Source organism: Prunus mume, linkage group LG6, assembly GCF_029339155.1.
Source record: "Prunus mume cultivar Tortuosa linkage group LG6, ASM2933915v1, whole genome shotgun sequence".
Classification (NCBI taxonomy): domain Eukaryota; kingdom Viridiplantae; phylum Streptophyta; class Magnoliopsida; order Rosales; family Rosaceae; genus Prunus; species Prunus mume.
The window spans coordinates 3,189,429-3,212,117 of record NC_142703.1 but is presented as its reverse complement, the minus strand read 5'-3'; the positions used below and the strand labels follow the sequence as shown (position 1 = coordinate 3,212,117).

The window sequence follows — 22,689 nt, the reverse complement described above, 5'->3', positions numbered from 1 at the left end:
TGGCAAGTTTACTTTGCATTGATGGTTACCGATTTCAGATTTTATTTTGATTTCAACTATATTATCCAATCATGTATCCCTTTATGTTTCTTAGGTCGAATTACCTTTGCTGCCTTTGGGCTGTTTAATGAATTATTCACTATTGACCAAAGGAAAATTTATCGCTAGAAGTGTAAATTTAAGCCTGAGTATTTCCAGAAACACTGCTTTTTTCTTTTTGGTTGCTAATTCTCAATTAAAATGGGTAGAAAGTTATTTTGAATGAAATACAAAGAGGGAAGGATTCAGACCACGTTTTCTTTTTCTTGTTTTCATCTTCCCTCATACTCTTATAATCTCCATCTCTGTTTCGCATTTTCTTTTCCCTTCTTATCTCTCTCTACTTTCTCTCTTTGAAAATTCTAGTTTTATTATCTACAACCATAGCAACTAGGGTTATGAAAAAAAAAAAGTTAAAAGATTTACTGATTTCCATAAAAAATAAATGATCGATTTGTCTCAACCACGTAAAAGGTCCCCAACCAATTCAAGAAATATTATTGCAAAGGGACTCAGTCAAATTGGTAAACATCATTTGAAGTTAAAGCACCATCAGTCCAGTCGGATTGAACTGAGGTGTGCCTGCCAACTATCTGAATAACAACTGTGTTTTAGGACCAAAATATAAGAGCCAAAAAAAAAAAAAAAACACCAGCAGCCACCAGCAGCTAACCCCAAGTGGGAAAACAGAGAGCAAGACCAGTTTCAAACCAGCTAGAAGGTGAAAAATGAAAAAGAAAAAGTCATGCACTCAAATTTCTGGGGTGCAGGTGGAAATGACAGAAGCAATTGGTGGAAGGACTTTAAAATTTTATATTGAGGCAAATTGTCACCATCAATGTTAATGGGAGAATGAGTTTCATAATTCACTCTCTTTGACTGAATGAATCCATTCCATATATAAAGTAGAAGCATTGAACATTTCCATTGGTTAAAAACCACCTAAAGTAGAAGCAGCAATTAATTTGAAGTAAAAGATTCAAACCCTAAACTACATGGATCTGGAAGGAAGAAAATTAATATAAAATTTTGGTCAATATATACCTTCTAAACTTAAAGGTGAGATTTAATCAAACACCGAGTCTTGACTTGGTTCTAAATACTAAGTATTTATATATATATATTCAAATCCTTACCTGCTTCGACATGGAAAATCATATCCAGGAACAAGACCAGTTCATTCTCCCCAGTCTATAAATAGGCTTCTAACCCATAAAGGATTTCCATCCCACAACCAAATCTTTATTACCTAGCTAATTAAGCCAGCTGCAATGAAAGGTGTTTATTTCCTCATAAGCACTCTTGCCATATTGGCATCTGCAACCTTCCTTGTCTCTGCCTCTGACCCCGGTCCTCTTCAGGACTTCTGTGTAGCACTGAATGACACCAAATCTGCTGGTATGCATTAATATATACTTGTGTTAATTATTTATATTCTGCCCCGCAATTATTTCCACATGAATTATTTTCATTAGATATTAGGTTTATGAAGATCGTTTTTCTGTTAACTATAGCTTCTTCTCATGCATGAAAAATCTATTATTACGTACTTTTACATATGAATAATGCTATTTGTACTACATTTACTGTCCATCTTAGTGATCATCTCTCTTATATATATTAAAGTAGTTTCCACTTACGTACGTGGATTTTACCTCCGAATAGCTCTAACACTAAAGTTTAATATAACTTTTTTTTGGGTTGTAGAAGCAGTGTTTGTGAATGGGAAGTTCTGCAAGGACCCAAAGCTTGCCAATGCAAATGATTTCTTCTTTTCTGGCCTCCAAAACCCAAGAAACACACAAAATCCGCTTGGTTCAAATGTGACAGCCGTGAATGTGGACAACCTACTAGGACTAAACACTCTCGGCATATCCTTGGCTCGCATAGACTTTGCACCAAATGGCCTAAACCCTCCTCACACTCACCCTCGGGCCACTGAAATCCTTGTGGTCTTGGAAGGAACACTCTATGTTGGTTTCGTCACATCCAACGGTGATGGCAATCGCCTATTCACCAAAGTGTTGAACAAGGGAGATGTGTTTGTGTTCCCAATTGGCCTCATTCACTTCCAACTCAATGTGGGACACGTCAACGCAGTAGCCTTCGCTGGGCTTAGCAGCCAGAACCCAGGAGTGATCACCATAGCCAAAGCAGTGTTTGGCTCCCAGCCTCCCATCAACTCTGATGTTCTAGCCAAGGCCTTCCAAGTGGACGACAATGTGGTTGACAATCTTCAGAAACAGTTCTGGTACGACAACAATTAGTAAAATGCAACAATAATTATATGCGAAAAGAATAAAAGGCCAAGGAAAGAACAACCAATCGATGTGCTTGGTTGGATGTATTAAGTTGGCCAATATGTTTTCAACTACGTACCTACAATAAATTACTATGATGTAATATTAATTGAAGAAGATTGTTGGTTTGCATTACTTACCCTTTGGGTTTTGAAATAACATAATTTCATACTGTAGTTTTGAAATAACATTATGCAAAGATATTATGACAGCTTGATAATACTAAAATGGAGGAGCCTTGCCATTTTAACATTGATAAATTTGGCCCATGCTCTAGGGCAAATCAAGTAGAAATTTCTCTCTCTCGAGGACAGTGTTAGAATTGAAGGGGAAACAAAGTGATTTTATTAGATTGGAGGAGGATAGTACATGGTTTTGTGTAGGCTAATTGGCCTTATACACATAGCATATTGGCTTATTGGCCACAACACTTGGTTTAGATTAGTTTGGGATATTTGGCCCTTCACTTGGTGACCTTTATTAGGGTAGCTTTTTTGCTCCCACAAAGATTGGGAGTTGATTGGCTCACTCCACTTTATTTGGGAATGCTACAACTCCTTTTATAGGTGTAAGTAGCCGACATATGCTTTCTCCACCGACTTGAGCTCTTTACTCCAGCCACATGTTCAACCGACATAGTTGGTGAACTTCACAATTCATTGCTGCATGGTTGTTCTGGAACTTTCTTCAAACTTTTGTTGTGTTAGCAGACATCACGAAGTCCACTGACTTGGTCTCTTTCTCCAGCCACAACCATGTGGCTTTATCTAGAATATTCTCATATTTTTTTGTTCCATAATTTAGTTTGTAGTTTCTTGAGTTTTCTAGAATTGTGTAGTTATATCTACACAAATATGCATTACTTTTTTCAACAGACAGCTATTTGCGTGCAATTAGTGCAGACATTAAATTCAACGTTGGATCGATTTTAAAGGTTACATGTAGAATCTGGTGAAAGAAAACACAAATTCACCTGACTGAGACCCATTGACCCACACAATCATCTTCTCTCTCCTCTTTCTCTGCCTTCTTCTATTTTCCTCTCATTCTCCTATCCTCCCTCTCTGGGCATTCAAACTGACAAATCGAGCTGAATTGAGCAGAAAAAAATCGGAATAACCAAAAACCAGACTGAGTTAACCAAAAACTGAACTAGACCGGTTTGGTTCGATTTCAATTCCAATATCTTGTAGTGAAAAAGGGGACCGGGCGAACCGGACAGATTGTGGTGGATTTCAGACAACGTTTTTTTTCTCTTTTTTTTTTTCATCTTCTCATGATCTCCATATCTGTTTCACATTTTCTTCTCCCTTCTCATCTCTCTCTACTTTCTCACTTTGAAAATTCTATAATCTACAACCATAACAACTAGGGTTATTATATATATATATATATATATATATTCGACTTACTGATTTCCATAAAAATTAAATGACACATTTGTCTGTTTAAAAGCTACTCAGTCATGTTGTTAAACGTCATTTGAAGTTAAGCAGCATCAGATTGAATTCAGGTGTGCCTGCCAATTATCTGAATCTGTGTTTTAGGACCAAAAAGAAAACACAACAGAGAAAAAAAAAAAAAAAAAAACCACCAGCTAACCCAAACGGGAAAATAATCAGGAGCAGCGGCTGCTTTGAGCAAGACCAGTTTTTTTTATTTTCTATGAATTGGGCTGTGTAAAACCCCAAGAAACACAGAGCAACTAATCACTACAGACGAACCGAGTCCTAGTGACTCCTAGCAAATCATCAACAAGGCTAGAGCCAATCCAACTCGGAGCCGTATCAAGAAAACAAACACCTAGGTCCAGACTGTAGCTCCGCTGAGCAATACAATCAAGAACCACATTTCTTTCTCTATAAACATGCTGAAGAGCACAGGTATCAAACTTTCCCATAAGCTCCCAGCAGCTTGAAACCAGAGACACCATAGCCACTGCAGAATCCATTTTAGCAAGACAACTTTCAACCAGCTAGAAGGTGAAAAAATGAAAAAGAAGAAAAAGTCATGCACTCAACGTTAATTGGTGGACTGACTGTAAAATTTTATATCGAGGCAAATTGTCACCATCAATGTTAATATATAAGGAAATGAATTTCATTCTCTTTGTAGAATGAATCCATATATAGCATAAGCATTGAACATTTCCATTGGTTAAATACCACCTAATTAAAAAATAATAATAATTATCTCCTAACTACTTTTTTTTTTTTGAGTACTACTCCTAATACCTGGTCTTTCATCATCATAATTATATGAATATATTCTCCCACAACTGACCTTGTCTTATAATAAACAACCCTAATAACCCTTTACAAAAGGTAACTTATTTTATTGAAACACCAAACAGTAGAGCTGAGTCAAAGTTCTTCAAAATTCTATCACAACTGAATTTTCTTTTTCTTGTGCTAAAATATATATAGGAAATTTATTGTTCAATAGTTAAACTTAAAGGTGAGATTTTGTCAAATACCAAGTCTTGACTTGCCTCTAAATACTACAATATTCAAATCTGTACCTGCTTCGACAAGGAAAATCATATCCAAGAGTACAAGACCAGTTCATTCTCTCCAGTCTATAAATAGGCTTCTAAGCCATGAAGGATTTTCATCCCACATCCTCAAACCAAAACTTTCTACACACGAAGAAAAAACAGTAAAAGAAAGTTCTGAGGCAACCTAGCTCTAATTAAGCCAACTGCAATGAAAGGTGTTCATTTGCTCATAAGCACTCTTGCCATATTGGCATCTGCAACCTTCCTTGTCTCTGCCTCTGACCCCAGTCCTCTTCAGGACTTCTGTGTAGCACTTAATGACAACAAATCTGCTGGTATGCTTTAATTATATTCATTATATTCTGGCATGCAATTATTTCCACATGAATAATTTTCTTCCTAAGGCATTAGGAATATTATGAATATTGTTTTTCTGTTAAAAATATGCATTTGTATGGCTTCTCATGCGTGAACAATCTATTAGTACATAAGTTTACATATACATATATATATGTATGTATGTATGTATTGTCCCTTACACATGTATGTGCTATTTGTACTATATTTGCTGACTATCTTATTGATCACCTCTCTAATATATCATGTGGGTTCTGTTTCGCTTAGGTGGATATTTCGGTGCAGGCGCAGTGTTTGTAAATGGGAAATTCTGCAAGGACCCAAAGCTTGTCAATGCAAATGATTTCTTCTTTTCTGGCCTCCAAAATCCAAGAAACACACAAAATCCGCTTGGTTCAAATGTGACAACTGTGAATGTGGACCAAATAGCAGGGTTGAACACTCTCGGCATATCTCTGACTCGCATAGACTTTGCACCAAATGGCCTAAACCCTCCTCACACTCACCCTCGTGCCTCCGAATTTCTTGTGGTCTTGGAAGGAACACTCTATGTTGGTTTCGTCACATCCAACGGTGATGGCAATCGCCTATTCACCAAAGTGTTGAACAAGGGAGATGTGTTTGTGTTCCCAATTGGCCTCATTCACTTCCAATTCAATGTGGGATACGTCAACGCTGTAGCCTTCGCTGGGCTTAGCAGCCAGAACCCAGGAGTGATCACTATAGCCAATGCAGTGTTTGGCTCCAAGCCTCTCATCAACCCTGATGTTCTAGCCAAGGCCTTCCAAGTGGACAACAATGTGGTTGACTATCTTCAGAAACAGTTCTGGTACGACAACAACAATTAGTAAAATACAACAATAATTATATGCGAAAAGCATAAAAGGCCAAGGAAAGAACAACCAATCGATGTGCTTGGTTGGATGTATTAAGTTGGCCAATATGTTTTTTCCCTACGTACCTACAACAAATTACCATGATGTAATATTAATTGAATAAGATTGTTGGTTTGCATTACTTACCCTCTGGGTTTTGAAATAATATAATTTCATACTGTAGTTTTGAAATAACATTATGCATTAATTCAACAAACATATTATGACAACTTAATAATACTAAAATGGAGGAGCCTTGCCATTTTAACATTGATTAGTTTGGCCCGTGCTCTAGGGCAAATCACGTAGAAATTTATCTCTCTTGAGGACAGCTAGTTGTGTGCGAACATCAAATTCAACCGTTGGATCGATATTGATGGTTGAGATTAAAACATGGGTTTTAAAAGTTTACACGTAGAATATGGTAAAAGAAAACACAAATCCAAGCGGGATGGTAAAAGGCAGGTTAGGAGTCGGGTATGGCAATACCATATCCATCCTTGCTCTTCATTCTCGCCCATGTCCTTGTCCCCATCCCCAATATGAAATTTCGGGGAATCCCCATTCTCGTCCCCGTCGGGGAATGGTATCCCAAACCCATCTTGAATCCCTTTTTTTTTTTTTTCTTTTTCCCTTTTTTTTCTTTCTATTTTTAAATTATTCATATTGTAACACTTAAATTTAACCTTAAAGTATTATTCAACTCAATTACATTCAATTGAACTATACAATTTCACTCAACTACTCAAAATCATCTCAATTTAATTTGACAAAACTAATAAAATCATATAATAAAAAACATATGTCAAAAGTTTCACCATCTTACAAAGTTTAGGGTAACTTTTAATTGTTATATTATATATTTAGTAATTAAAAACGTGATCAAAGTGCTTTTATACATAAATATTTTCTGGATGAGTTTTAAATTTAGTTCACGTAATTAAATCTTCCCTTTGGAAATGGATAAACTATTTATGCGTAGACTAGCTGACATGAATGAAAGTTTATGTCAGCATAGTTAGCATCCTACGTGGCACAGTGGACCCCACATGCTTTTAAAATCCAATTCAAAGTAGATCAGTTTGTAGATTTGGCAAAAAAGAAGCTTCTTAGTCGAAATAATTTGGAGATTTGGGTTTAGAGTGTATAATCAGAGAGAGAGAGAGAGAGAGAGAGAGAGAGAGAGAGGATATGAGAAGGAGCGAATATTGCAAAGAATCAAAGCAAAAGAATTGAAATCTTGGGAGAAGCGCGAATATTGGAGAGAATGAAAAGGACAATAGCGGTGCCGAGAGAGAAAGGAGGTTCTCAACCTGAGTTCTGTAAGTGGCCCTTCTCTTTTGAAATGGAATCAATGAAAGCGAGAGATTTACAAAATGTGGTCCAAGTTTAAGCTTCTTTATTGTCTAGGTTCAAAGGTGTTGAGTTTGAAAAGCCTGGAATAAAAAATTGTTGTGGTCCCCTATGTCTTGCTGTTATGTTTTCATGTTTACTAGTTGTTTAAAGGTTCTTTTAGTGCTTTAAAATTGTTAGTTGCTTGTGAATGTTGCTCAATGTCTGTTTACTGGTAGTTTGGAGATTGTGTTTTCCTTTTTAAACTGTACATATGACTAGGCAGTGGTTAAAATGTGTTTTTTTATGTTCTGTTGTGTAGATGACAAAGGAATAGTCACCTTTGAAGTACTCCATGGAGGTAGAATGGTAAAGTCCCCAAACCTCAATGAGTGGTGGTTTTATGTGGGGAGAGGGGGGTCGATTGATTATTTGGATTGGTGTCTTCTGAACTACATTAAATTGTTAGAGATATATAAGTATGCAAAAGAGCTTGGCTACCATGACCAAGTGGTTATGACAGGGATACAAAATGGTAAAAGAAGTGTGCATAGATAGTGATGCTCAGCTACTTGAATGGTGTCATTTGGTGCCTCCTATAGCTTTGAAAGAATGATTGTAATTTACTTGGAACACCCAACTATTATTAATGTGGATGAAACTGCAATGCCTTGGAGGGAGAGGGGTCCTATTGCAAGAAATCTAGTTGTTGAATTTGATCATGAAGATGATAGTAATGAACAATCTAGTTATGAGGGTATGTATAAGGAAGATGAGGATGATGAAGAGGCTATAAATGTGGAGGATGAGAGTGATGACATTGCTGTTGATGAGGCTATAAATGAAAAGGTTAAGGGTGATTGTAACGACCCGGTCCTAAATAAATTGGTAAATATTAATTTATTCAAATAAAAGACCATTTTGGCCCTAAAATATTATACTAGTAATAAAGTTGCCTTTTTGACCGAGAAGGATTTTGGGAATTTCGACTATACCGTTACGTAGAGCACGACGTGATGAGTCCATAGACACGTAGCGGGCTTGAATCGGAGTTGTAACGAAGAAGTTACAAGTAAAACATCACCAGTGGCACAATCGTAAATATTGCGAAAAGGGTTTGATAAAAATCTGATTCTTTCCCTCTCTCTCTTTCTCTCTCCCCTCTCACGATGGCAGCACTCTCTCTTGTCAAAACTCTGGCCACTGGTCACGGCTGTGGATGAGACTGGTGCCAAAGGACGGCTCAGCCGGTGTCATGACCCAGACCCTTCCTCACATCGGCCATCGCTCATCCATCGAAAAATGGGAATTTCATGCGATTTTTCGCCGATTCGCCGGCCGTTCTCCGTCGTTCGGCCGCCATTTTTGGCGATCCAGGTATGAAAATTCATCCTTTCTTCATAATATAGCTAATGGTTGGGTAGGATTGTATAAATTTTGAGCATAGATTGTCTGATTTTCGAATTGGATTTCAGCCGATTTTGGGATCGCGATTCCAGCCACTTCCGGTCAGTTTTTAGGGTAGGTCCGAGAACAAAAGTGGTTCCAAATAGGGTGTTATAACTAGGGTAGGAGTCTTGAGCCGTGATTTTGAGATTTTACTGCAAAGCGTTATAGCTTTGGACACCTACGCGCTGTCGGGGCGTGTGGCGGTGAGTGGGCATTACATCCCTATGTGATCTCCTAGTCCTCACGAGTACATAGGTGTGCTCGGATTTCAATTTGGATACCATTTGAGTCCCAAACAGATATCGCCTATTGCGCGTTGGATGGTCCTGAGTTTATTATAGGTTAATCTGGACATCCTTAGAATTGCGTAGGATTTGACGGATCGTAAAACCGAGTCCCAAACACTCCAAAAATGCCAACCCTAGGGCTAGGGTTACAGTAACCGTCTGATCGTGCGATCATGAGCGATCCGACCATCCGATCTGGACCAAACTTACAGGACATGTGTCCTAAGCTTTGTAGAACACATAGGAACTCTTGGATCAGAATTTGGAGGCCGTGGGCCCCATGGGCCCATTTGACCAACTTTGGGTAGTTTGACCCTTGGTTGACCGTGAGTCTTCCGATGTAATTTTACCTTCCTAGGAGGATTATAATGACCCTAGTGACGGGTCTTGAGCGTTGTTGAGTTATGTTGATTATGTGGGATTAGGATATTAATTTATTGTTTTAAATTGGGGGATTATCGAATGCTATATTGTGGTAGAGGTTTATGCACTATTGGTAAATTTATATATATATATTTAGATTATAAAGATATAAAGATGTTTGATTTCACTGTAAGTATTATCTTGTGATTGTGAGGTCTCACGTGGCGTAGGATTTTCCGGTGTTGAGTCGTGGCGTTGGATTTTCCGGCGTATGGGGATATTATGTGATATTATGTCGAGGTCGCACGTGACGTAGAATTTTTCGGCGTGTTGACAAACCTCATACGTGGCGTTGGATTTTTCAGCGTATGGGGAGATTATGTAATATTATGTTGAGGTCACACGTAGCGTAAGATTTTCCGGCGTGTTGACAAACCCCATACGTGGCTTTGGATTTTTCAGCGTATGGGGAGATTATGTGATATGATGTTGAGGTCCCACGTGGCGTAGGATTTTCTGGTGTGAGGACAGACCCTATACGTGTCGTTGAATTTTCTGGCGTATGGGGATATTATGTGATAATATGTTGAGGTTGCACATGGCGTAGGATTTTTCGGCGTGTTGACAGACCCTATACGTGGCGTTAGATTTGAGGAGATTACGTGATATTATGTTGAGGTCGCACGTGGTGTAGGATTTTCCGGTGTGTTGACAAACCCCATACGTGGCGTTGGATTTTCCGGCATATGGGGAGATTATGTGATATTATATTGAGGTCTCACGTGGCGTAGGATTTTCCGGCGTATGGGAAGATTATGTGATATTATGTTGAGGTCGCACGCGGCGTAGGATTTTCCGGAGTGTTGATGGACCTCATACATGGCATTGGATTTTTCGCGTATGGGGAGACTGTGATATGTGATGTTGAGGTCGCACGTGATGTAGGGCTTTCCAATGTGTTGATGGATCTCGTATGCGGCGTTGGATTTTCAGGCGTACGGGGAGACTATGCGATTTTTGTAAGAAAGAACTACGTGTGGCTTGATCCCTCAATAAGGGTACGTAGGCAACCTAGGGTAATGTCTATGTGCAGCCGCGGGCTAAACTTTACTCATGTTGTTTTATTGAGATTGGTTTGGACCTTGTCGTTGGTCCTGAAATTCGGGTGAAAGTGAGATACAATCGTGTTAGGAGGTTAGAGCCTCGTATGTTGGATGTTTGGGAAGTTAGATGATGAAGATTGCATTTGGCATTAATAATTATGTTGAGCTTATTATTTGCATTGGTTAAGGTACTACTATTTGGCTTAAGAACTTTGTTGGTAGTTTGGTTATGGATTATTTGAAGGCTGGAGGCCGATTATGTGAATTGCATGAAATTATCTTGTGCATGCTGCCGGTTGGGGATATTAAATGTGTTTTATGCAGGTTGAAATTTTGAGAAATGTTCAAATTACAGGGGAGACTCTACCGAAATTTTTGTAGAAAGTCTCGTGCCCTTATTCCTTTTTGGGAAAAAGAGGATATAATTTCAGTAGTGGGCCCGACATCGGGATTGATGTCGGGAATTCCACAAGATTCATCTCGGGTTACGAGGAAATTCGGGTCGGGTCCTATCAGTGATGAAGATGCTATCTATGAAGAGCTGAGAATGAGAAAAGGACTGAAAATGAGAATGAAGATAGTGAAGAACATGAGAAAGACCCTGAATTTTATGACAATGTATGAGCAAAGTGAAGAGGAACAATGCTTGCTGGAGAAATATGATAAAGCATTTGACAACTATGTTAACCACAATGCTCCAAATATTGATCCAACTGCAGATGAAGGAGAGAAGTCAGATGATATGGCTGTAAGTGATGTTAATAGCTTGGATAGTAGCTTATGTGATGAGTTTGATATGCCTATGAGAAAGAGAAAGAGGAAACTGCCCAAGTTTGATGATTTTAGGCCTAACACCGATTTGACTAACCTAATCTTTAAGATTGGTCTAAGATTTCCTAGTATCTATGTATTTAGGAAAGCAGTGAAACTATTCAGTATTTAACATAAGGAAGATTAGGTTCTCCAAGAATGATAAATATAAGGTTAGAGTTGTTTGTGATGGGATCAAGAATGGAAAATGTCTATGGTTTGTTTATGCTTCGGTTGTAAATGGAAGTAGCATGGTTCAAATTAAAAGTTATGAAGAGGAGCACACTTGTGGGACTGTTAAACACAATGTCCACGATAACTCATCATGGTTAGCAGAGAGATATTTTACATAGCTGTCTAGAATAATAAATCGGGATGTATGAGCTTTTAAGGAAAGGATAAATGAAGATCTATTTGTCATAGCTTCAAGATCACAAATATACAGAGCAAGGCAAAAGGCAACTACTGTAAGTGAAGGGAATTACACAAAATAGTTTGAGTCTCTTTGGGATTATGTTGAGGAGCTAAAAGGGACAAATGTGGGAAGTACTGTAATCATTAAGTCCAATTTGGAGGATGACAAATCCAGATTTCAAAGGATTTACATATGCTTGGCAGCTACAAAGAAAGGGTTTATTGATGCTCTAAGGCTAGTTGTCAGTTTGGATACTTGTCACATGAAAGGGCAACACGCTGGCCAATTGCTCTCTGTGGTTGGTGTTGATCTTACCAACGGCATGTATCCAATAGCTTATGCAGTGACAGAGGCTGAGAATTATGAAACTTAGACTTGATTTTTGGAACTCTTAGTTGTTGATTCGGCATTGAAAATAGCAAAGGGTATATGTTCATTATAGATGGACAAAATGGCTTAATTGATGTAGTGGGTGACACGGTCCCAAACTCTGAGCATAGGAACTGTTTTAAATATCTGCATGCCAATTTTATACTTGCTGGTCATAGCTGATTAGTTCTAAAACAACATATGGAGGTTGTTGCAAAAAGTACAACCATACCTTGGTCTCAAGCAGAGATGAAAAAGCACCAAGATTTGTGAGGACCATCTTTTGATTGGTTAGCGAGGCTTGATCCAATGCAGTGGTGTAGGTCTCACTTCAAAACACACTCAAAATGTGACATTCTCTTGAATAACATGTGTGAGAGGCATTCAACAAGTCTATCCTTGATGCTAGAAACAAGCCTATTATAACAATGCTTGAGAGGGTTAGGTATTACATCACATTGTTGATGGCAAGTAGAAGAGAAACTATGGACAAATGGGCTCATGATGTGAGGCCAAGAGTTTTTGCAACTCTTGAGAAGCTTAAGAAGTAGTCAGCTTGGTGCATTCCAAGGCTTGCTCGGGAGAGAAAATGTGAGGGTTAAATTTTTTGGAGGCACTCAGGTGGTAGTTGATTTGAGAAACAAAAGTTGTTCATGTAGGCAATGAGATTTAACTAGGATCCTAGGTAAGCATGCTTGTGTTACCATTTGGTAGTTAAATAACAATCATATCAGCTATGTACATGATTATTACCAAAAAAAAGGTCTTTATAATAGCTTACAAACCCATGGTTCATCCAATGGCAAGCCAAGACTTGTGGGCTAAAACAAAATTTTCATCTTTGTTGCCACCTATTTATCACAAGCAACTAGGGAAGCCATAGAAAAGCAGGGTAAGGTCAGCCGCTAAACCACCTCCAAGCTCTAATCCTAAAGCTAAACACTTGTGAAGGTACAATTTGGAAATCAAGTGTTCCATATATAATCAAGCAGGCCATAATAAGAGGAAATGTGCAAGGACAAATGATGCAGGGAGTAGCAGCCAGGTAAAATCGAAGCATCTTGATTTAAAAAGTTTTGTAAGTTTAGCATTCTGATATGGATTCATATGTGATGTTTGTTGGTCAAGTATCATCACAAAGGCAAAAGAAGAGAGCATCTCAAGGCAACACATCAACTCGAAGAGTTACAAGACAATCAAGGTAGAAACAAGTATCATCTTCTACACAATCAAGGGAAAAACAACCAGTATGTTGGGTTTATTTTATTTAAGTAGCATTATGGAACTCTTCATTTGTTTATTTTAGTAAATGCTCATGTTAATCTAACTCTGCCACAATTTTCAGATAATATATCAAAGGCTAAAAAAAGGACCAATCATCACCAAGCATCTTCTCAGTTTACCCAAGGTCCTCAACCATCTCACCAACCAGCTCAACCATCTCAAGCTTCTCGGTTTGAAGAAGCGTCTCAGTTTGAACAAGCATCTTACGCTTCTCAGTTTGACAACCATCTTAGTCTTAAGAACCAAATTGGTCTCATCCTCAAACATCTCAACCTCTAAAAGCTTCTAAACAAAGGAAAGTTAGGTTTTAAGTAAGTTTAAGTCTCCAGCTAAGAGGAAAGCATTCTTGGCCAAGTTTGAGCCATGGAGATATTGAAAAAACTCTGCTCAATTTTGGTTATCACATGTGTTTTGGGTCATAGATGTGTTTTTATGGGTTGAATGTTGGTTTTATGTTTTGTTGTGTCTTGGTAAACACATGTGTTATTGGGTAGAAACTGTTTGTTTGGTATTTTGTTGTCTATTTTGTTTTTGGGTAGAAATTATTTGGCATTGCCATGGGGATAACATGTGCATATTCAGTCTTTTATATTTTGTTTTGGCATTGCCATGGATTGAACATGTACAATTTATGTACAAGACTATGTACAAGTTATTAATCAGTGGTAGTTCAAAAGCTCTAAAGGGTGTCAAGAATTCTTGGTGCATACAAAAGTGTCTAGTCTTGCCCATTACAAAAGGGCTTTGAAACCATTACATTTGCAAAATGCTACAACAATTACATAAGCCTCTCATCTCACTAAATTGTCATTCTACTAGGTACATTACACCACATTACCTAACTTTCAAACATACCACATTGCCTAACTTTCAAACATATCACATTGCCTAACTTGCATTACATAACATTCCCAAAGCAAACCATAAACACAAAGGCCTAAGAAATAAACAGAGCAATCCACAACTTCTTCTCTCTTGCTCTTACCAATTTGATCTTCTTCTCTCTCATTGTCCTCGTGACCAAGCCATGAGCTCTCTCACGGAGGCATTTCACTATCAACCCATACAAAAAAACATACAAAAGTTTTCCCCCTTGAGCTACTTCCATTTAGATTTTAAAAGCCTATGGGGTCCATTGTGCCACATAGGATGTTGACTATGCTCAACAATTGGCCACCGTAGGTACTTTTACCATAATGACTCTGCCACGTCATCATTTTTTTTTAACAGTGTTTTGAATGGCGTTAATGATGCGGGGTAAAGTGGAACACAAAACCACGATCAAGGGGGTTAAGTGTGCCATTTTAACTTTGGGGGAGTAAAGTGAGATTTGACTGAAGTTTCAAGGGTACTATAGTAAATAAGCCTATAATATATTTTGTAACTAAAAATAAATACATCACTTATCGGGCCAGGTTTGGAGATGAGGATAACAATATTATCAATGACCCGTCTCCGATTGGGTATCTAGAAAAATCAGGAATTCCCGTATTCCTACCCCTTTAGAGACCCGGACCAGAAGGATTTTTGCAATCCCACCTAACTTTCTCTTTATCTTCACTTTGAAAATTCTATAATCTACAACCATAGCAACTAGGGTTATTAATATATATATATGTTGACGCAGAAAAATGGTTCTACACTTTCCCGCGTAACTTAGTGATTTCGTTACCTTCGGTATGCTATGGCCTCGGTAGTAAGTTACACCTGTAAGATAGCAAACGTTGATAAGTCCTAGGTACGGTGTGATACGGCGAAGGCTCTCCGATGTAAAGTAAGCTATCACGGTTTAGTAAGTTTGAACTACAGATCAATATTAGCGTTATGTTAGTTCGATTGATTACCTCCAGTGGGATGGTTGCCTCTTTTATAGGCCTTGGGAGGTGTGCATTTTGTTTAGAGTTTCGATGTGGGACTGTGGACATTGATTGTGAGACTGCCACGTGTCCCAGATGCCAAGGTTGCCCTAATAGAGCGATCGGTAGATAAGATGCGAAGCTAGATGCCGAGAGAAGCTCCTATAGCTCGGCTTGGTCACGTGTCAAATGTTTATTGGTGCTCATTTTGGTATAAGCAGAGTCCCCCAAGTCCTCTTGCGGGAATTCTCGAAGGGATTTGAAGTTGCCCTCGAGAACGCGTTGCCCTACCCGTGGTGGTAGACCCATTTAATGGAAGGGCTCAACTCACGAGCCTTTCGTTTCCTTGCTCGATTCGGAGTGGCGTTTGGGTAGTCGAGGAAGGTCGCGTCGAGATGGCGAGCGAAGGGCGTCTAGCGCTTTGACTTCAACGCCTCGTGTGCCGTCGATTCCCCATAGGATGGCGTGACCGTGGCGGAAGCAATGATGGTAGCGAGCCACGCATTAATCGCCCGTTTGGTTTCTCGAGTGTACCGTTGCGGACCCTCGTCCTATAAATAGAATGCCACCCTCGAGAGAGACTCACTTTGCACCAGTGGCGAGAGCTCACTTTGGCGATTTCCGGCGATAGCTTCGGTATTCAAGCGATTCAGCGTTCACTAGCGGCAACGAGCGATTCCCTGGCATCACAAGCGGTAGGAAGGCGATTTGTGTCGTGACGATTGAAGCCTGACTTTAGCTCATTTTCCGAAGCTAAACTAAGGTATCGTTAAGCATCTCCTTTTCCCTTTGCATACCTCAAGGTTCGTCCTTCATTGGTTTGAACTAGGTGACCATAGGGTTCCGTTCGGTAGTCTAGTCGCCATATGGAGGTAAGTGATGTAGGGATCGGTGAGATAGCATCCGGTTGCATGAGCCTTAGTTTCCTTTCTTCTACTGTTTTGGTAGATGTCCGATAGTGAGTCATTCTCGGCGTGGAGCCGGCGTTTGATGAGAGTCATCAGATGATCTCTTTGACTCCCGATGTTGAAGCGGCTGTGCGATCAGAGGATGGAAGTGATACCGATGTCGAAATACGGAGAGGCCCATTACGCTTATATTTCACATGGCATCGGAAAGGGGCTAATGACCGCCCGCGCCGCTGGTCTATTATCCTAGGCGACGGTCGCCATGTGGGTCCGTGCCCCGGGAGGCGAGCACTACGCCGCCGTAGGCCTCCACTGTCGCGAGAGCCAGCCGCCGAACCATCTCCCGCCGAGGGTTTCTGGGAGTCTTCCTGAACCTAGGTACCGATGCCTGCTCGGCGAGCTAGTCTTCTGCCAGAGACACCGGAGCCCAACGGTGATCACGAGAGGGAGATTGCGAGGTTTCGGCCGAGTACTATCCCAGATTCGTGGGCATGAGGATCCCAAGTCTACCAAATCCCTAAGCGATGCTGGAAAGATGGCGTCGTCTTCTTCACGGATGTATACTTCTGGCGCAGAGGTGAGGCTCCTCGCAGCCCGCCGTTGAGAGGATCCTTGCAGATAGGCTATGCTCCGGCCGTTCAATCCCAACACGGGTAGCACTAATGGGTGTGATCACATTGCCTTGGCATGGTCGGGCGAGGAGAGCCTTCAGACGGCGATTCTCCCTGATCTGTATAGCATCACGAGTCGAATGTCCGCCAATCATGAGGCTGGGTTCGCTTAATAAGCGCTTGAAGGCTACCAAGCGTGGCCATTTTGTCAATGCCATACCAACCTTCAGAAGAGCGTGGAGAAGCGGCGGTGCTTTTGTCCGGTGATGAGTCTCTCAGGACACCTGTCACCATTTCCACATTCCACCACGTTCAAATCGCGGTGAGGCCCCTTCCGATCTTCAAGCGGTAAGTGCCTACCGATTTTAGCAATTTTGCCGTCTGCTTTCATTTTTGTCTAACGTTTTCCTTTGTTGTTCAGCCTCGATGGATATGTGGATGTCGTCAGCGAGCCATTAATGCCGTCGAAAAGGCGAAAAATGCATACAAAGACGGCGAGCGGCCAAGGTGCCGGCCGCAAAGCCATCAAGCCCAAAGTGAACTTGGCGAAGGACACGTGTAGCGCCGAAGCGGCAGTCAAAGTTATCAAGCCAAGCTCGGTGAGATGTCGAGCGTGCGTTGGAGTCGTATGCAACTATCGGCAAAGGCTCGGGAATCGAAGGAGGTGATCGAGGTGGCCTTTGAGGAGTCCGGCAGGCCTCAGGCTTCCGAGATCGAGTGCCCGTCGAGAGGCGATAGAAGCAGTACCGTCGGTCGTGAGTTTTCTACTTTGCTTGACAAGGAAGTAGGCTGGAAATGGCGGACTTGGTCTGCGTTTCAAGCGGTACAACCCCGGGAAGAAGCTCAACCTCAACTTCATTGCCGATCCTCCCCTTCTCACGAAGGCATAACCAAGAAATGGTTGAGAGTCTGAGGAGAAGGGGCGCCACGAGGAGGTCGGCCGATCCCGAAGAAATGCTGGAGGCGATGGGGATCTGCCATCAAGCCGATGAAGCCGCCGCCGAGAAAGTTTCTGTGCGCTCTGCAATGATACTCAAGGTATAGTCCTATCTCGACGGCAGCGGGAAGCGATAATCTTCTCGAAGCTTCTTCTCTTATGTAACTTAATGCGAGGGCATTTTAATGTAACTTTGTTGTAATCTTGATGTACTCTTGATGCCGTGGGCATCTTCTTAATCGAAAGTTTCATCATTTTTATTTTATATTTTATTTTTGAATTTTGAGGGCCCAAGTTAATTCAAGTTGATTTGCAATCGAGTAAGACACTTAGGAAAATCCTTCAAAAATGCGAGGCTAGATAGAAGTTGGAGAACAACGATCACTTGCCGAGGCTAGCGGCAACTAAGAATGCGAAGGCTAATCAAAGCCAAACTTGCTTCTCGAGCTAAAGTTGTCCTTCAGTCGGTAGGATAATGTCAAGTTGCATAGTTTTAATGCGTGAGGGTCTCTCAGTATCCTTTTTAAAAGCGTAAAAGAGCTTAGGGTACAACAAAGGTTCTGAATATATGGGCGAAGGCCTTTTTCTCATTGATAAGCTGCCGAGGCAAGATACAATATGGAGTCGTTTACAATTTAAAAACATGTTACGAGGCTGGGAAGCGCTACCTTTGCCCCTGAAGCGTGTGAATCTGAGAGAAGCCGAGGGCTTGTGGGCCTCTATTGCAATCCTACCAGTAGGCTAGGTTACTTCATTTAAAATAATATTTCAAATGCTCCACATTCCAAGGGTGACCGAGGGTCTTTCCGTTGGAGTCCCCAGTCGATAAGTCCACGATCGTTGATCTGATGATTTCGTATGGTCCCTCCCGGGATGGTGGAGAGTTCCTTCGTAGGATTCTTGGTTGCCCGAGACTTTTAGCATGACCAGTCTCCGATTTTGAAAGGCGGGATCGACCTGAGTCAGGTGAGACGCATTGTTTGTAAGCCCGCCCGTTGAGGTTGGCTTGTGCTCGGCGTTCTTGAGAAGGTCGAGCCGGCGAGTGCCTCCCATTCACCTCACGGTGTAAAGCTTCCGTTCGGGTGAAAGGCTCTCCGATTTCCACTAGGACTACCGCCTGTTTAAAGCCATGGAAGCGTGTTTCACGACGTTCGGTATGATGTCGAGATGGCCCATGCGCCTGGGAGTTTTTCGGCGAGCTCCTTGGCTTTATGAGCCATTGCCGTTTCAATAACTTCTTGACAATTTTATTCATTGCCTCGACCTGGCGTTCGATTGGGGTGGTGGCGAAGTACAAAGCGAACAGTTGATCTTGAGTCGTGAAGCAAAGAACAGTTGCTAAGGCTTTGCTTCTACCCATTTGGTGAAGTAGTCCACGGCAACCATGTGATATTTGACTGACCTTTGCCTTCCTGGCATCGGACCAATTAAATCTAACCCCCATTGGGCGAATGGTCATGGGCTTACGATCGGTGAAAGTGGTTCGGCAAGGACGCGAGGACACAACTGCCGCGTTGGCATTGTAACACTTCTTGACTAACATGCTCGCATCTTAGTGCGGTCAGAAATATCACTGTCGTTTGAAGACCTTATGTGCGAGTGATCGGGATCCCGAATGATCACCGCGGACTCCGCTGTGGACCTCGAAGGATGTAGTCCCCTGTTCCTTGGTTAGGCACTTTAGATACGGCGTCGTGTAGCCTAAACATGAGAAGGTATCGTTGATAGTTTGTATCTTGCCCGATCGGTAACGGAGTTTCCCTGGCACAGGATTTATCGGTAGGAAGGTTCCGTTTGCAGAAAGCATAGATTAAGGACATCCATGTACCTTCGTCTTGACAATGGTACACACCTCAACATGCCGTGCTTGGTTGGGATAATATCTCCACGGTACCTTCCTTCCGGACCTTGTCATTTATTGCCGGCAGTCGGATCGAGAGGCGCATCGGGCGTGGCTGTTTTCTGACACGGGGATCTGGCCGTATTTCATAGGCCTGGAAATTTTCGGTAGTTGGTGAGCTGCCGATGAGGTAAGCCGACATAGAGCATCCTTAGCGCGCGGGTCGTTATTATCGATTCACTATGGTGGGAGTCACCATGTGAATCGCGTCTATTTCGCCCTCGTATTCGCCTGGGTATTGGATGTCAGGAAGTTGAATCGGAGGGCATACTGTTCAATTTTGCCACCGTCAAGTGGTTAACACCAAGCCGGCACCATAGCCTTCTAGTTGGTTTGCCGAGCCATCCGTGCGAGAATCGAGAGCGGAAGTGTCCGCTCGGCGTCCGTTCTCTCCGGGCGCGCGATGGATAGCGCTCGGAAAGCGGGCGATTCCAATAGTGCGGTGTGAGCTCGGATATGAAGTCGGCGATCGCCGACCTAATTTTTCTCGCAGTGCTTTGGCTTGAATTAGGCATGTCAACTCCCCAACTCGATTGCCCATTTGACCAATCGCCCGACGGCTTTTGAGTACCCTGCCGAAAGGGTCGGGTTTGTTAGAACGATGATCTCGCGCGCTGGAAGTATACGGGCGAAGCCGGTGACAACCAGCTGCTAAGCTGCTCTAAGGGTGGGTACCAGCTCGCGCTTTAGTGCTTGACATAGAAAATCGTAGCTCGCTCTCTCCGCATCCGTATTAAGTACCGAGCTAAGCGGCGGTGTTTGATACCGAAATGTATAGGAGTAGTACTTCTCGGAGGTTTTGATACTTGGTGCACGCTCATGTAGTTTTTCAAGCTTTGAAATGCCCTGGTCGCGTATTCGAGTCCACGCGATGTGATATTTGCCCCTTTTCAAAGCTTTGAAGAAGCGTACGCCTTGTGGCTGGAGATGAAGCGTGTCGGAGCGGCGACGCGTCGGTAAGGCTTTGAATGTCCTACGTGTCTTCGCCGCGTTTCCATGTCTATTATGGCTTTGATTTTCTCGAGATTGGGCCTCGATTCCCTTTGGCTGATCATGAATCCAGAAACTTACCAAAGACACAAAGCGCACTTTGTTGGGTTCAGGCGTATTCGGTAGTCCTTGATATCAATATGAGGGCCAAGTTTTCCGAGATACCCCCTGCGTTCGACTTTTTACCAACATGTCGTCGACATACACTCCATGATGCCGATGTGCTTGGCAAAAATCAGTTAACGAGCCGTTGATAGTTGCTCGCGCTTTTCAGCCAAGGGCATGACGTTGTAATGATATAAATGGTCGTGATGAATGCCGATGCCTCTATCGCGAGGTCCATAAAGATCTAGTTGTATCCGAGTAGGCGTCCATGAAGCTCGGCTTCGCGGTCCGCCAGAGCGCCGACGAGCCGGTCGATTCTCGCAGGGAAGCATCGCCGGACAAGCCTTGTTCAGTCGGTATAATCTTGACACATCTGCCATCCTCCTTGGCCTTTCGAACCATGACTGAGTTAGCAAGCGAGGCGGTGGCACGAGCTTCCCTCATAAAGCCGTGCTTTGAGCTTGTCAACTTCGCACGCATCGTCGCACTGGCATCATAGGCGAGCGGCGCTGTCGACGATTTGTGGCGGTGGAGATCTTGAGCTTGTGGTCGATAATAACATCGTGATATGCCGGGCATATCGTCATAAGACCAGCTAAGACCTCCGTGCCGTAAAGTCGATGAACTGCCTTCGAGTTCGGGATCTAGCCAGCCGATTTTTACCCATCGATCGGGAAAATCCTCGTTCAAGACCACGGTTTTGAGCTCTTGGCGCAGTCAGGCTACCGGCTGGCGCTTCTCTCCTAGGGTCATCAATGGGCCCTTTACCGTTGATAGTTCTTGCACGGTCATGGCTTCCATTGGCGGTTTAAACTACCGATTTATGGCGCGTGGCATACACGCTCGTCTTGAGCCGGTCACCTGATGACCCGCATCGCTGCTTGTAGGAATTTCGCCGACAATATGTGGGGATAAGTGGGTTTTGATCTGGTGAGTGTCGTGGCGCCCTATGATGACGCGTTATACATGAGTCGACAATGAGGTACTGGTCGTAGGTTATTGTTTTCTGGGGCGGCCGAAGGCGATGGGCGGTGATACTACCAAGCCAGTTGGACGGATCCCGTAAAAGCGAGAGGCGTAATTTGCTGATTGACCATGCTTGTCGGCAATTCCCAAGCCTTTGAACGCATCGGCAAAATTACGTTCACCGAACTCCGGTGTTGATTAGCACCACCCATATCGTGGCCGGCGATTTACGCTGAATGATCATTGGGTCATCGTGGGGTAGATGATCCCTTCCTCCTCTTCTTCGCTAAATGTGATGGGCTCCCACCACATTCGGGACCTTACAAAGACCGATCGTCCTCTATACCAAGACCTAGGGGTAGTGGCGCACGCATCTTTATCGCTTGAAGCGGTTGGAAGGCGCCAAAGTGGGGCCTCGCGATGGTGCGATCATGTAGATCTGCCGATTCGCGTTCGGTCTTGGGGCTGGGTGGCTGGCGATGTAATGATCTAGCCTTCCTTCCCGAATCGGCGCTCAACAATCTTCCTCGGTGATCGATCTTCGTGTTGTGGCCTGCTGGTGGTATCGGCGGAATTTGCGTTGTCTCGATTGTCCCTGCCGATTGGGCTTCGGGTCGTTGGCCGGGTTTGGTCATGCTCGTTCATCGAATCGCTGTCTCGTATGTTGTGTTCGCAGGTGAAGACTTCACGGCACGATCGCGATTCGGTAGTTACGCCGTATTTCTCGCGCCCATTCTTGAGTTCCGTGGCGGCCGTCATGGTCGATCCTTCGCTTGTTCCTCTTTGAAGAATCATCGGTTCGGCCCGGATAACTCTTGGTCGTTGACTCCTCCTTCCGGCGAAGGCCCGGGTTTTGGAGTTGAAATATTCGCCTTCGCATGAACCGCCGACTACTTATCAACTCGCCACGTCGCCGATTACTCGCACGAGGTAAAA

The 22,689-nt window shown here is 42.5% G+C and overlaps 2 protein-coding genes across 2 annotated transcripts; both read left to right on the top strand.

Annotated features, from left to right (window-relative positions):
• Positions 1–1,253: 1,253 nt before the first annotated feature.
• LOC103336253 (germin-like protein subfamily 1 member 11) lies at positions 1,254–2,478 on the top strand. The gene is made up of 2 exons (XM_008239304.2): positions 1,254–1,437; positions 1,747–2,478. Exons 1-2 carry the CDS (start codon positions 1,311–1,313, stop codon positions 2,304–2,306), a joined length of 687 nt encoding a protein of 228 aa, XP_008237526.2. The 5' UTR covers positions 1,254–1,310; the 3' UTR covers positions 2,307–2,478.
• A 2,488-nt stretch (positions 2,479–4,966) lies between these two features.
• Positions 4,967–6,210, top strand: LOC103336251 (germin-like protein subfamily 1 member 18). Its single transcript, XM_008239303.3, has 2 exons — positions 4,967–5,171; positions 5,461–6,210. The coding sequence occupies exons 1-2, from the start codon at positions 5,045–5,047 to the stop codon at positions 6,039–6,041; spliced, it is 708 nt and encodes a 235-aa protein (XP_008237525.2). The 5' UTR covers positions 4,967–5,044; the 3' UTR covers positions 6,042–6,210.
• Positions 6,211–22,689: the final 16,479 nt, after the last annotated feature.